At 34.4% G+C, this 15,378-nt stretch overlaps 1 protein-coding gene across 11 annotated transcripts in view; it reads right to left on the bottom strand.

Moving 5' to 3' along the window:
• Window positions 1-1,079: 1,079 nt before the first annotated feature.
• The window catches only part of LOC129757898 (putative sodium-coupled neutral amino acid transporter 11), a 170,532-nt gene continuing 156,233 nt past the window's right edge, over window positions 1,080-15,378 (bottom strand). For all 11 annotated transcript variants that reach the window (XM_055755284.1, XM_055755283.1, XM_055755282.1 and 8 more), the window contains exons 9-10: window positions 14,972-15,276; window positions 1,080-3,024 (exon numbers count right to left, since the gene is read on the bottom strand). In XM_055755284.1, coding sequence (XP_055611259.1) covers window positions 2,734-3,024; window positions 14,972-15,276 — 596 coding nt within the window. In that variant the 3' untranslated portion in view covers window positions 1,080-2,733. The remainder of the gene's footprint in view (window positions 3,025-14,971; window positions 15,277-15,378) is intronic.

The following is a 15,378-nucleotide window of genomic DNA, read 5'->3' on the forward strand; positions in this document are numbered from 1 at the left end:
CGCCGGCACTCTGATTTTATTTATTATAGATATTTTTCCTTTCGAAAAAGATAATGAACTTTTCGATAATCACTGAAATTTCTCCATCTTCAACACTGGTTCAAAATAACTTTGCTCAAATCTTCAATTCAAATCGAACAAAATTCTTTCCCAGATCTAAAACGACATCTTCACTCGACAAATCATCAAAAATTCACGGATTGAAATCGATTTCTATTGCCGGTATTCCCGAAAAACTATCTAACCAACGCACTAAGAATTTTCATTATTTTGAGGACAATGATTCACTACAATGACTAACTTCGAAAAAAAAATTTAATAAAGGAAAACAAAAATGTGATTTAGGGCCTGCCGAGGAAAAATGCGGCCGCGAAAAAAAAACTACCGTTCTCGAGCAAGGCCAACTTTGCTATCCACAAACTTCTACCACAGTTATCCACATTAAATATTAAAATTGTTATTGTTGCTTGAATAATAAAAAAAAGAAAAGTTATTATTATTTTAAATAATAAAAGAAAAGAAAAGTTATAAATTTTGTTTCGAATTTATAACTTATGTTTCGGAGAATTTTTTTAATTAACCTGATAACTGCTTTTATGTAATAAATTATAGAATTTTGTTTGGTTTATCTTCATGAAGATGGATGTTAAAAGTCATAAGGTTTTATTGTATATTTCTAGGCTAGGATCTCTACATTTTTTTTTTTTTGGAAAATATAGATAGTTTGAATAATTCTTACGATAGCTCTTAAGCAGAAAAAAGCTAATCCTTCTCTAACTGATAAAGTACTAGATCCTTTGAAAAGAAAGTGGATTAAGAATTTCACTTATCTGATTTCAGTTTTGTGTTTAAAGTTTTAAGGATTTAATTTTGTTTATCTGATTACACTCAAGAATCGGTTAGTAGTAGTGGTAAAGTATAAAATTGTTTTTGAAATCCATGACATGAAATTTTGTTATTATTTTCATACATTGAGCAAATTTAAATAAAAAATTATGTTTAATTTTCAAATTACCTAATGCTAAATTTCCCTTTTTGATTTCTTTCGATAAATTAACTTATCGACGACTTTTGGCTACTTGGCTACGTTTCACTTTATTCTCATCAGTTTGTATTTTACAATATATTTTTTGGTTTATCGCTCATTTTGATAGATGAAAGTCTTTGCCGTTTCTAATTTTATTTTGCCAGCATTTAATTTTATATCTCTATCAACATTGTTTTATGGGTCGAATCAACTTTCGAGCCCCTCTTCACTTTCGAATCCATTGCTCTTTTCAACACGTTAGCATCGCTGTTACGAATTTTGTTTTACTGCTTCAAATTTAACAATTGAAATATATTTGACTATTTTCTACACACAATCATCATCAGCTGACACCTTCCGGTTGTAAGTAATTCCTTTATTCTACTAGATCAGTGAAATGAGCATGGATGGGTATGGAATAAACGAATTTAGCTGACTTTTTTTTTCTAATACTGATGACCGTTACTTCATTGCCTAAGGGTAGGCGCTTTTCATTGGTATGTTATGTTTCAAGTGAGAGTTACATTTTGTTTTCTGAATCTAATTTTAGGCGGGTGCATAACGACATCAGTGCTTTTGATTTTCAATCGTAAGTTTAAATTTTTTTTATAGTATAACAGTTGTTTTCATCTTTAAATATTATTTGAGATCAGTATATAATGGGGTATTTCTCTGTAAATATTACATTGCTAGTTCAGTATCTTGGTTCGGTGATTAGTTGAAACGATTCATCTTTGCTGTGATCGTTTCTGTTTTTATTTTTTTAGAGTATCATATTGGAACGATTGGAATATGTGTGTTTACAGTTAGTTTATATTTGTTTCCTTTCAAAACGTTTTTCTGGTCTCTTTCCAACGAGAGCATTCCATGCTTTTGCCTTCTTAAAATGATATGACTTAATGATGTGTTCCCTCAAGATTTCGACTGAAAGTGTCTGATTGGTCGGATTTGATTTCACTTCACTTTGGCGACTGAATAGTTTAATCATTTTTCGCTTTTCCTCTACATGACGAATGACTCGAACTTACCCTCAATAAAACGTGTTTAAGTGTAATAGTTTTTTATCATTTTTGTTGGCTTGAAAGACTTCATATTTGGTACGAAAAAGCATCTGCCCATTATTTTGTTTGTTTGTTTGATTGATTGTGTGACTGAAAGTTGTATTCATGTAAATGAGACTCGAGGCCGTTACAAAAATGGTGTTCAAAATGTTCACAAATTCATTTCCCTAAATCAGTTGTCTGTCTATGTAGGCTCGTAAAAGTTTACTCCTGTAATGAGATAGTAAGATCAGCAATAAAATCAACTCATTTCAATGTGAAATGTGCATTTAAGTTCAGTTTTGAAAGTGTATAACAGTTGGCTGTATACGAAACAGGTACAGAAAGCTAGGAAATCGTGTTTGTATTTTGTGTAGTTTTTTCCTTTATGAATTTTTCATTTATGTTCAAGGAAAATATTGTTTGGAAAATATGAAAAATGTATAGAAAAAAGATTTCCTGTATAAATAGTGTTTTGATTTGAAAGACTTTTAGGCAATCATCCGTTCTAAAAATAAAATTAAAAAGTTTATTACTCCTTCTTCCTGATTTAAAATTTACAAAGATTCTAAAAAAAAATAATGCTAAGCAATAATTTTATTCTTTATTATATTTTCAAAACAATACTTTGGAACTTATAGCTGCACTCATTTATATTTGATCGCTTTAACATGGCGGCGTAGTTAACTGTTGGGTCATGGCCAGGGCTCGCGCAGCCAGGGAGCTTGCATTCATGGCCAGTTCGTCCTCTCGGCAGTATCCCATGATGGTACCGGTTCGACAGTCACCGATCAGATTTGGCATCAGCAGGGCGGCTCCGGAAATCGTCACTATAGTTCCGAATACGACCAGACCAGCGGCCGGAAGCTTTTCCTGGCTAAACAGCGAATGGGGACTCAGTTGGATGTAGGCCAGCCCGGGAAGGATGTACGCAAGGGGAATGGCCGCCAGAAGACCCTGGAATAAAAGTAAAAGATTAGTTTAATTAGTATATAAGAGTAACACATGAAATTTGCTGTGATATAATCTTTACATTTGAACCGGTTTACCCATAAAATCGTTACCATGAAAAAAGCATGAGTTTCGACTGAATCAAAGCAATCGAAAGTTTTCTTTTAATTCAACCACGGTAAATGAAAAGTTCATATACCGATAGATTTCGATAGCAACTTACTACCTTCTTCAGTGAGCGTTTTCGATTCACAGTGTTTCACATGAGTTTCGAATATCATGAGAAAATTTTGGTTAAAAATTTTATAAACGTGATCATGATTTTTATACTTACATCATTTTTTTTAGTTTATCTCTATGAGAAAACAAAATTACTTAAAATTGGCTATAAATGAGATGAAAATATAGGGTAAAACTGTACAAAACGCACCAGCTATGCAAAATTGCTATTTATAGCGATACCAATCATTTAAGAACCAAATTGAAAGTTGGCGACGATTCAAGGATGAAATTTACGTATTATCGAAAAGAAAAAATATGATAAAAACTCGATTTTGACTATATTTTTGTAAAAAAAATAAAACAGCCAGAAAACCAACTGCGGGGTAGAATGCCAAAACTAGTGGACAGAACGCACCAAACAGGAAGGGTGGTAAGAAATAGAACAATGATTATACGGAATGTAATTATTGAAACACCAAATGTTTAATTACATGTTCATCGTTTTTTTGTGAACTACAATTATTTGGCTGAAAATCATTTAGAATTGCTAAACTCATCGAAAATTTCGCTTTTCAAAATACACTTTTTAATATCCTTATATTTAAAACGCCTTCAAGTAGGCAACGAAATTCAATTTTTTTGACTGATATAGTGATATCGCGGCAAACATGGCGGCCGATTATTTTTTCGAATCGAATATTGGTGCACCGTTTTAACTCGAACAAGGACAAAATTTGTTATAATTATGCATTGTTATCCTAATTTGGGAGTCAGCAAATAAAAAGAAAGGCATTTTGTTTTGATATTCGGGTTTTCTCAAAATTTAACAGCATACAAAATTTGAGCGTAAAACATGTGGTCTTGTGGGCATTCTGCCCCAATTTTCAAATGATTGATTTTTGATAAAATTTATAGGAAGTGAATAAAATACAACAAATTATTTATAGTCTTCCGAAAGTGCACATGAGTGGTAAAACGATAAGCTGTAGTTTGGTCAGATTGCGCAGGCTGTTTTACCATTTAACTTATGAAAAATTACAAATTTCACGCTGATTCCATTAATTCCTCTGTTTCTAAGAACTAAAGTAGATTTTGTGAACTTTTCATCTATTGAATGATGAAAAAGCTTGTTTGCTACATTAAAAATGAAGAAAAACATCATTGGAAGCCGTAGGTTAGTGTATATTTGAGAAAAATTGACATGGGCCATCTTACCCCGCTGGTGCGTCTTGTACAGTTTTCCCCTAACTTCACAATAACCCCAGAAAATTCAAGCATGAGTTCTATCAGGGAAGTATGGTCGACAGAAAGGAGACTATAGAAATGAAAATAACTTGGACGGTGACGAAACTTAAAATTTAGCTTTAAAATTGCTGCTTTATACATTTTTCGAACTTTCCATAGATGTATTGAAACATCATGATCAATCTAAAAGAATATTTGAAAAATATAAAAATAAGTATAGGCTTCCAAGATGATTATGTTTCCAGAAAACAAAAATTCTGAATTTGTAAAAAACATAGGCAAACTTATTCAAAATATTTCAAATATTTAAATAGTTTGACTTGAAAATTCTGTAAATTTATTTAAAAATTTAAATAAAATATGAAGAAAAAAAAAGTTTTCGCTTGACATTTTTTAAGGAAAATTCTTCAATGGAAACCTATTACCATTCAAAACTTATTTATTGAATTTCATTTTATAGCTCAAGGAAGCAGCATTTTGGTTTTTACGTTTTAACTGATTTTTAATCTGGCGTACGAAGAGAACACGCAAATCGGGAACGAGGTTGGTTTCCTGTGAGCCCGCAGGCCCATGCAGCCCTCATAAGATGGGAACCGGTAATAGTAAGAATAGGGAAGAATGGGGATTCTTGATCCCTTTTTCTTATCTTCATCTTTTTTTTGGAAAAATTTTGCAGATCGCCATCTTTTGTATTTTCTGACAGCAGGTTGTTTCAAGTTTATGTGCTGCAAAAGTTAGATCGATACATGAGTCCGTATAGATGAATTAGAAAACCATTTCGTGGGACTAAAAAAATGTGATATTTTGAAAGTTAAAGAATACTTGATCTTTTATTAAAGGTAACTTGATCCTTTGATCACGGTGTCATAAGTTTTGGCAAAAGCTTAGGCAAAACCTTAAGATAAAAGTTCCGTAGACTTTTTAGACATATGAGATTTCATTTCAGATTTTATTAGTGTCAGACAGAAAGAATTCTTAAAGATTGTCTACAACCCTATATTTATAGAATACTTAACGGAATTTTTTTCTAATTTTTAGATAAAAGCCCTTTTTATCAGGAAATTATTGGATAAATATATGTCATTAGATAAATATTAATATTTTCGCGCTTAGCAATGATCAACATCCATTTAGAAGAAAAGTATACCTTTGTTTTTGAACTAAAGGGATCAAGTGAACCCATAACATATATTTTTCGAAACTCTTTTTTTTTAAATTGAAGGACGGAGATTGGTGTTTTGGAAGCATTGTTGTATCGTTAAATCAGTTGCTTCGTTAAAAAAAATGAACCAATTTGGCCACTTCTCGTTGAAAGTTATAGAGAGTTTTAAAAATAAGGCCGGAGGAGATCAAAAGGTATAATATCAGGTAAGGTAGGTAGAGTTTCAGTCAAGAGGTAAGATGTAAAGTGTGTTTAAAATCAAAATTTTGCATATGCCTATATTTGAATGATCCATCATCTGCCAACCATCCAGTTATATACACGGATGCCGGAATACCTGTAGTAAATTTATAAAAATGTAAATTTTTATAAATTTTTGACTGATTGGAGGTTGGTTGGAACATTCGTTCACAAAACACAAACATTGACACAAAGTTCACACCTTTACAACAGATAACACGAATCTATGGTGCCGGGTATGTCAAATTCAGAGGCATCAGAGTAACGCTCAATTGATAAAATAAACTTTGCAGATGGTTCATACTTTGGTAAAACTGCGGTGAATCCGTGCACCCATGGTAGATTACCAACATACAACATACTCGTTTTTTTTTAAATGAGAGTTTACAATTGTTTTGAAAATGGCACCAAGAAGTTCATATTCATATATAACGATTGACGTATTCAAATAAATATTTTTATTATTAATTTTTCGTGTGGGAAACATTTTCAAATGATAAATAAAAGATCTTTCGGTTTCATTTTGTTAGATTTTTCATACAAATTGCAAAAACTCAAAAAAAAAGTTTTTCGGCAAAAGTCTGTAATTTTACTGAATTTTGAGCAAATTTTCATCACAGAATCTGTGTCACAGAACACAGAATTTTGAAATATTCACAGATTTCACAGAATTTTTGAATTTTGAAAGGATACGAAAATGATTATTTTTATGGCTAATATAAAACTTAGATTTAAACTTTGTAATTCAGTAAAGTTTGATAAGATTGGTAGTTTTAATTGATTTTACTCTACTTCATTGTAAAAAAGACCCAATTTATCAGTAATTTTTAATGAAATTGACGGAAATAGCGTCACAGAAAAGCATCACAGAACTTTTGGGAAAAATCACAGAATGTCAGAATTTTTTTTCTCAAAAACACAGATTTTTTTTTTGTTTTTGGCTTTTCTAGTTGATGCTTTTCGGTGAATTTGAAATCAAATAAAAACAATTCTTTTTACGTTCCGGCCTACTACCTTCAGCCATTCTCAGAAAACTATATTTTAAACAAAAACTTAAATTAATACAAAAAATTCTTCACAATATTCCATCACAATTTCACTGCACTTTTGCACTTACGATTTGTATCGCCGCGTGCTTCCTGAACGGATGTCTTACTTGATTTAAGTCCGGTTTTGAATCGCTTCTAGCAGCTGGCGTCTATCATTCCCGGTGTCGTCGTGATGTTGTTTGTTGTCGTCGTGTTCGGTGACGTCGTTTTTGAATCCGTCGTTTTAGTTGCGAATTGTGGCGTCTCTCTTAGTTTTTTAATAATAGAGCTATATATTTTAGAAATTTCAATCGAATCTTGCTTGATGTTTACTGTTCTTCCTTTTTTGAGTTTTATGTGTAGTGTTTCAGCTGTTTTTCGTTTTCCTTCTTGGTTTACTCTTTCTAAAATATATGCTTTGTCGAAGTTAAACTTATGGTTCTGTTCTATGCCATGTTGTGTTAGTCCTGTGGCTCTGTTGTTTTGTTTGAGACTCGTTTTATGGTTTTTAATCCTTTTTTCCAGAGTTTGAGATGTTTTTCCACAGTATTCTTTCCCGCATTCACAAGGAATTGAATATACCACCTTTGCCTGTTTTAATTTTGGAATTTGGTCTTTCGTTTTTGTGAATAAACAGGTTTTAATTTTGTTGATTGGTCTCGAGGATGCAATTATGCCATGATTTTTTTTTTGGCAACCCTGATCATGGGGCGCCATAGTCTTAGACAGATGTGCGAAAACGGAGAACTGTTTGTAGAATTTTGTGGCAACAACAACATGGTGATCGGAGGATCGCTCTTCCCCCATCGACCAGCACATAAGGTAACTTAGTATTTGCAACAAACGACCTGACTGTGGAAACCACATAATGCCAAAGTGCTGATATATACAGTTGCGTTCAAAAAAGAATGAAATCGCGTGAAGCTGCGCATTCACTTCCAACTTCGACAAGCTGTCATTTCTTTCTCGGTTGATATTTTTTAATGAAATTTTCACACAATCTAGTTCAACTATCCAACTAACGTTCTACAAAATTTGAAGAATTTACAATGACTGGTAACAAAGATACGGCTATTCCCGTAAAAAAGGGAAATTTGGAGTTGCTTCACTAAATTTGCTGTATCTTGTACAGTTTTCCTTGAAAAACCTTGAAGATTGGTTAAAAGATGTAAAAATGTTTGATCTAGTACCAGGCCAAGTTTCGTCGAAATCGAATAACGTGATCAAAAATTGTGCCGGGTTGAAACTGAGGTTCATTATCGCCCAACGATCGATTTCATTCTTTTTTGAACGGATGTTTGTATAGAAAACATCTTAATCAATGTTTCTTGGTTTTCTCTTACACAAAATCAAAATTTATCACAAAGAATCTTATAAATTGTTAGGAACTTCATTCTTACTTCGTTTAGAAATAAAAATTGTTCCAACAGAACTGGTACTTAAACACAAGAGCAAATATAATACTCGTTTTAATTGTGTATCAAATTTGTTTATCAGTATATTTAGCAGGTCATTTCTGAAACACTGTTATTCTTATTTTGAACTCTGTTGACACACTTTCTATTCCTAAATAAAGCACAAATGGAGTTTCTACCAATTTACAACATTCGGTGTGATAAATTTTTATTTTGTGTGAGAAAAAACCAAGAAAACATTGATGAAGATTTTTTCTATACAAACATCCGTCCAAAAAAGAATGAAATCGTTCGTTGGGCGATAATGAACCTTATTTTCTAACAGGCACAATTTTTGATCACGTTATTCGATTTCGACAAAACTTGGCCTGGTACTAGATCAAACATTTTTACATCATTTGACCAATTTTCAATAAAAACTGTACAAGATACAGCAAACTTAGTGAAGCAACTCCAAATTTCCCTTTTTTACGGGAATAGCCGTATCTTTGTTACCAGTCATTGTAAATTCTTCAAATTTTGCAGAACGTTAGTTGGATAGTTGAACTAGATTGTGTGAAAATTTCATGAAAAAATATCAACCGAGAGAGAAATGACAGCTTGTCGAAGTTGGAAGTGAGTGCGCAGCTTCACGCGATTTCATTCTTTTTTGAACGCAACTGTACATGTCCGCGGTGTATATTTAGGTATAACAGAGGTCCATTGCGTTAGCGATACGTAACGACGCGCTCATGATGAGTACCCGTGCGCGTAGAGGTGTCGTATAATATTCACTGCGCTTCTCATATAGAGGTGACCCACACACTGACCACCACCTCTTCTTAAGGAAGATACGACTTAGAGAATGTCGGATGTTGATACGACGTCCGCCCGGTTGAAGAATCCAGAGGTGAAAAGGGCATACGTAGAACAACTGGAATCTCGAGCCTTGGAACTGTCGACAGACAGAACATTCGCAGAACTGTACTGTGGGTGGAATCAAGTATGTCTTTATCACGACGAGCCAAGGTACTCTCGGTAAAGTTTGTGGAAGAAGAAGTAAATGGATGTCGGATGAAACTTAGAGGATGGTCGATGATCGCAGAAAGGCGAAAGTAGGAATTCAGCAGGCATATACCGGGTCAGCTAAAGCAGCCACTCGCTTTTACGATATGCGGAGCTGGAAAAGGCAGTTAAACGAGCTTGTAGACGAGACAAGAGAGCCTGGACAAACTCCCTAGCCGAAGAGGGAGAAAGAGCCGCCGCCAATGGAGATATCCGATTACTATATGACATTTCTCGCCGCCTCAGTGGTGCAAGGACTAATGCAAGAATGCCATTGATGCTCCAACAGAAAGACGCATAAATGGCATCAACTCGGAAGCGCCCTCGCTGGCAATCAAAGACATGAAATCCAACAAAGCACCTGGGATCGATAGCATCTTTGCTGATATGCTGGAGGCCGACCCTGCCTTGTCAGCACAAATGTTGCACCGCCTTTTCGCTGACATTTGGGATACTGCAACATTCATCTCATCGAAGCACAGTACAAAGCATTTTCGTGTTAGGTCCTGCGCGACGGTATCTCTTTTTTATCCAATCCCGGTACCTGCTGGAGTTAGACAAGGGTGTAATTTATCACCGCTTCTTTTTTTCATCGTAATGGATTAGATCTTGACTAGATCGATTCACTGTAGACCAAACCGAGGATTGCCGCGAAATCCTACGACAATGGAGTAACTGAACGACCTTGACCTGGCTGACGATATTGTTTCACACGCATAAAACAACAAGACAAGCAGAGCGAACTCGATGACCTCACCGAAAGCTCCAAGGCAGCATGTCTCAAAGTCAATGTCGGAAAGACCGAGTCGATGGAGATCAACACAGGAAATCTCTCCAGTTTCATGGTAGCTGGGCAACAAGTTGAGAAAGTGGAGTGCTTCCAGTATCTTGGTAGCCAGATTACGCCCGATGGTGGTACCAAGAAAGACATCGAAACCCGGATCAGAAAGGCCCGATTTGCGTTTGCGAGTCTCCGAAACATCTGGCGATCACGTCAGATCTTTCTACGAACGAAAATCCGAATCTTCAACTCTAACGTCAAATCCGTATTGCTGTACGGGTGCGAAACTTGGTGCACATATGCGGTGACGACGCGAAAACTGCAAGTATTTGTAAATCGCTGCCTGCGGAATATCTTCCGCGCTTGGTGGCCTGGCAACTGGATCTCGAATGAGGAACTACATCGCCGGTGTCATCAAAGGGCTCTAGAAATCGAGATTCGGGAACGTAAGTGGAGATGGATTGGGCACACGCTGCGAAAAGATGAAAACGAGATTTGCAGAGAGGCTCTAGACTGGAATCCAGAAGGACATCGAAGAAGAGGCAGACCCTAAAACTCGTAGCGGCGAAGCCTAGTCGCTGAAATCCGAACTGTCGACGAGAATCTTGACTGGGACCAGGTGAAGACGCTGGCTCCGGATCGTCAACAGTGGAGGTCTTTTACCTCGGCCCTATACACCGGATGATCGGCGCGGGATCATTAATGAATAATAATAATCAGTTGCCACCTGGCCAGGTATATACACGAGTGCGAAATACCTTTCGTAGATTCATTACACTGAAAATGTGATGAATTTTATTTGGTTGCGAAACTGATTGTCTGGTTTTCCAAATAAGGCTCACACATACACAAAACACATTCATAACATGACAGTTCACACGAAGCCATGATGTCGAATATGTGGTGATTTGCATTGAAGATAAGCCGAACTCATGATCTAAAGAATGCAATTCAGCGCACGTTGGCGAAACTGCGGTGAATCCGTGCACCCATGATAGATTATCTACACACATACATACATAAGATAAGAACGAGACAGGATCGACGTTTCATGGAGTTTAAAGTGGTTCTAGATACGTGGTGAAAAGAATAATGAAAATAAATTTGCTAGAAGTGATGATTGTTGGTGCGAAAGAGTAGTCGCCGAATCGTGTGTAAACATGTTCACCTGTTCGTCGGGAATATAGCTGGTGGTGGCGACATTTTGGGATGATGAACGAAAAGCAAATCCGGTGAGAAATTTCCAATTTTCACTCATATGCCTACTTGTTTCCGCTCATTTTGAATAATGTACCTAATTTTTATTATTTGTACAAGTTATTTGATGGTGTAATTGTTGTATTGAAGTGAGTTTAGTAGAGATCAAATTAAAAATTGCTTAGCAAAAAGGTTTTTTCCACTGTGGATTGTGAGTGTGTCAGTTATTTGTATTTATCCATTAATTTTTGAATGAACGGAAAAGCCTAGCATGAATTAGTTTTTTTTTCGATCGTAGCAATCCGCGACTTGCAATTTTTGCAATGTGGTTTATGTTCTCTGCGTTCGTGCGGTTCGTGCAGGTTTGTGTTCTTGCTACTATATAGGGCCCACGTTGGGCGATAGCTGCGCTTTTTGGTTGTTGCGGCGAGTAGCAGATCTTCTTTATGTTGAGCAGACTCAAGACTCGTCTTCAATTTCACAAACAAAAAGCATATTCCTTCTAATGTCGATTAGATGTTTTTACTAAAATTTAATTCGTGCAATCAAAGTTCAATCATAATAATAACTGCGCTGTGGTAATGTTTGGTGATTCAGCATTTTATAAACCTAATCTAATTTTCATTGAACATACATACTCTGATTTTCTTTTGATCTTTGGATCAATTTAAAGTAAGTAGTGAATTTCTACAAAAACATTCAAAATAATTTACAAATTTTATTATTTTTCATGATTAATTTATATTACAGGTTAGTAAGCTTAACATGCACTTTAAAATTTTAAATAAACACTTGACATAGATACTATTAAAACACTATGGTAATTTTTAAAACAATTCCAGCATTACAGAAAATTTAAAATCAATTGTTTTTTTTTATCTTAGAAACAGGTAGACTAAAATGTTATCTCTCTGACTGTTAAAAATATTCTGGTAGAGATTTTACGGAAACTTACAAAATATATCTGTTGAGGTATTGAACTTCCATGTTTTCGATTATTTTCAATTCAATCAAAATAAGAATTTGATTGTTGATCAGATTCACTAACTTAAGGGGGGGGTAGGGTCTAACGGGTATAAAAAAACACCATTTTCACGATTTTTTTCTAGAGCTATCGTTCAAACAAATGTATTAAAATTTTTTGCATTATACAAAGCATTGTTAAAAGAACATTTAGTAATTTTTTCGTAGAAACATATTGAAAAATGAGCCGGTGACGGAGCATTTTCGAGGATGCCTTTTAGAAAACAGGATTTGCGGTGGACACTGTATCTCAGCACAGAATCATCCGAAGTCAAAAAATCAGAGCAAAATATTTTTAATAGATGTTTTTCTGGACCCCAACGTTTTTATTTAACTTAAAAATATTTTCATGAAATTTTTGTGGCTGTTTGAAGTAAAAACTACGATTTTTCACTTAAAAATCTGCCATTTTTCACCTCTAAAATCTCCCCAAAGTAAAAAAACCAAAAAAAGAAAAACGTTGGGGTCTGGTATTTGATATGTAGAATATATGTTCCAAATTTGAAAAGAATCGGATAAGTAGTTTTCAAATGGCGATGTCCACGGACTTTAAAAATGTGCTTTCGAGAAAAACGCGTTTGAAGTTTCTGCTCTTGCTTTCTTGCAGTATTAGATAGGAGGGGATAAAGGCCTATAACTTCTACAGTTTTGCTTCAATTGACTTGAAAATTTGACACAACATTCTTGAAATGTTTTACAATAAGAAAATAAAAAAATTAAAAAATCGATTTTTTGAAAGTGTTAGACCCTACCCCCCCCTTAACAATAGCCAAATCAGGTCCGGACCGGACCGGACTTAATAATTTTGTGTTTTTCTGTTTCTTATCTTTTCAAATCTTCTCCAAAGGTAATATTGAAAACATTTTCATCAGAAATTTTAGTTGATCTTAATAAGTGATCTTAACAAATTAAAGACCCAAAATAAGAATTATTTTTAATTTGTTAAACTTTATCAGGTTTTTTTTATTAACTGGTTTCATGAAGTTTTATCTTTTACATTATTTTATTATATTTATTTCATTTACCTACCTAAGTATTTTTTGCTTTACTTTTTATTTTGTTATATTTTATTTCCTTAATTTAATATTTTTAGTTATAATTTTTTTATATGTTATTGTGTTGTTTGTTTATAAATTCACTTTTATTAAATAAACATAAAGTTTTATAACAAATAATGTTTAAAGCTCAGTACTGAAATGTTTTAAAAATTAATTTTATATGAAAGATATCATTCTACTGATTTTACAAAACTCTTATGCATAATTTATATCAACCCACTAATGTAAATTAGTGCTAGGGAAGGCAATGAAACATCCGTACACCAACATAATTGAATACAACAATTACTTGTGCAATAATATATTCGATCTTGATATCCTAATTAAACATTTATTTCAGATCCGTATCCTTTTAAAAAATATATATTCCATAATTATAATCATATACATTTTATTATATTATGCAATTTGTTTACATATTTTCCTTATATAAAGCATACCATTTTGTTATTTAGAAGGAATGCATCTGGGGATAACCCAAAGGAATTATTGCAAGCGGCACGGGTAGCCGGCCATTGTAGGTTTTTGTGGGTTGGATGCCTTCCTTCGACGAACCATCGGACCGTGGAAGCCCTAGAAGAAATTCGAAGGCCAAGCCACACAGACATAGGCAGGACCTTGCTACCGATGGGGGAACCATACATACATACATACATACATACATACATAAGATAAGAAGTTATGATTTACGACAAAAGTGTTTAGTGGAAAATTTCATTTAAAGAATTTATAAATTGGCACAAAAACTATGAGCAGACTAGCTTCCACAGGAAAAACAAAACTGATGTTGATTTTTCATTACAAAACATTCAATTTTCCCATACAAACCTTAAAGTTCAAATTTACTTATCTTCAAGTTACTTAAAACTTCGTCAAAAAGTCCTGGACGAGTTTTGAACCAAAGCAAAGCTTTTCAGACCTCAGGGTTTTAGAAATTCAAAAATAACCCCAAATTGACTCAGTCTATTGTGCTACTCAACACTTGAACACTGAAACTTGCAATTTATCTACTATATTTCTCTGAAATTTAGGTTACTGAATGAAATGTAGAGGATTTTTCAAAAATATTAGCACCACTATGCCCTCATAAGCTGAAATTCATCACGAGTAATTAATTTGGTATTTGCTTCAACATGTGAGCTTTATTTTTTTAATAATAAAATTATGACAACTTGGAGAAAAAAAATCAAACAAGTAAATAAAAATCTAAAACTAAAATATTATGATTTTTTTTTCATTGCCTGGCTTATGGCCGTAAATTATATACTAACGGAATCGAGTAATTTATGATGTTCTTCAATTTGAAGAAATTTTTGTTAAGTTTTATGCTACAACAGGTTTAGGATCTTCCAAAAAGGAAGAAAGACGCTGGTCTTTTAAGTGTTAAATCATCAAATAATTCTTATCGCAAATTTTGGATGTAATTAGACTGTTTTATCATGTTTGTAGAAGATGGTAAACTGAAAACCAATAAAATTTTCAAAAATTGAAATAGGCGTTCCAAAAACACTTTCATCTTCATGGTTCTTACTACTCACATTCAGCTCCAGCACCGGTCCCAAACACTCGGTATAGGGCGAAATGATGAAGGCGGCAAACACAATCGCCAACGTTGTGGCCACCGACTTTTCGTCCTCGTCGCTTCCGGTCGCGTGGGCCGGATCCTTGTCGGCATCGTACTGCACCACCACCTCCTGCGAGTAGAACCGTTTGATCTGGGTCCGCACGATTTCCCGGGACACGAAACACTCGATGGGGAACGTCAGCAGGATCGAAATCGAGAACAGCACCCGGGCAAAGTTCATCAGATCGTCGTCCCAGCAGTAGTTCTCCAGCAGGTCGCCTGAAAAAGATGGGTTTGGTTTTAATGAGCTGAGACCCGGGATGGAAAAACCTAAAATTTTACAATCTTTGTGTTCTACAACAAGTTTCTGCATACCGACTT

This window comes from Uranotaenia lowii, chromosome 3, assembly GCF_029784155.1.
Source record: "Uranotaenia lowii strain MFRU-FL chromosome 3, ASM2978415v1, whole genome shotgun sequence".
In the NCBI taxonomy this organism is placed as follows: domain Eukaryota; kingdom Metazoa; phylum Arthropoda; class Insecta; order Diptera; family Culicidae; genus Uranotaenia; species Uranotaenia lowii.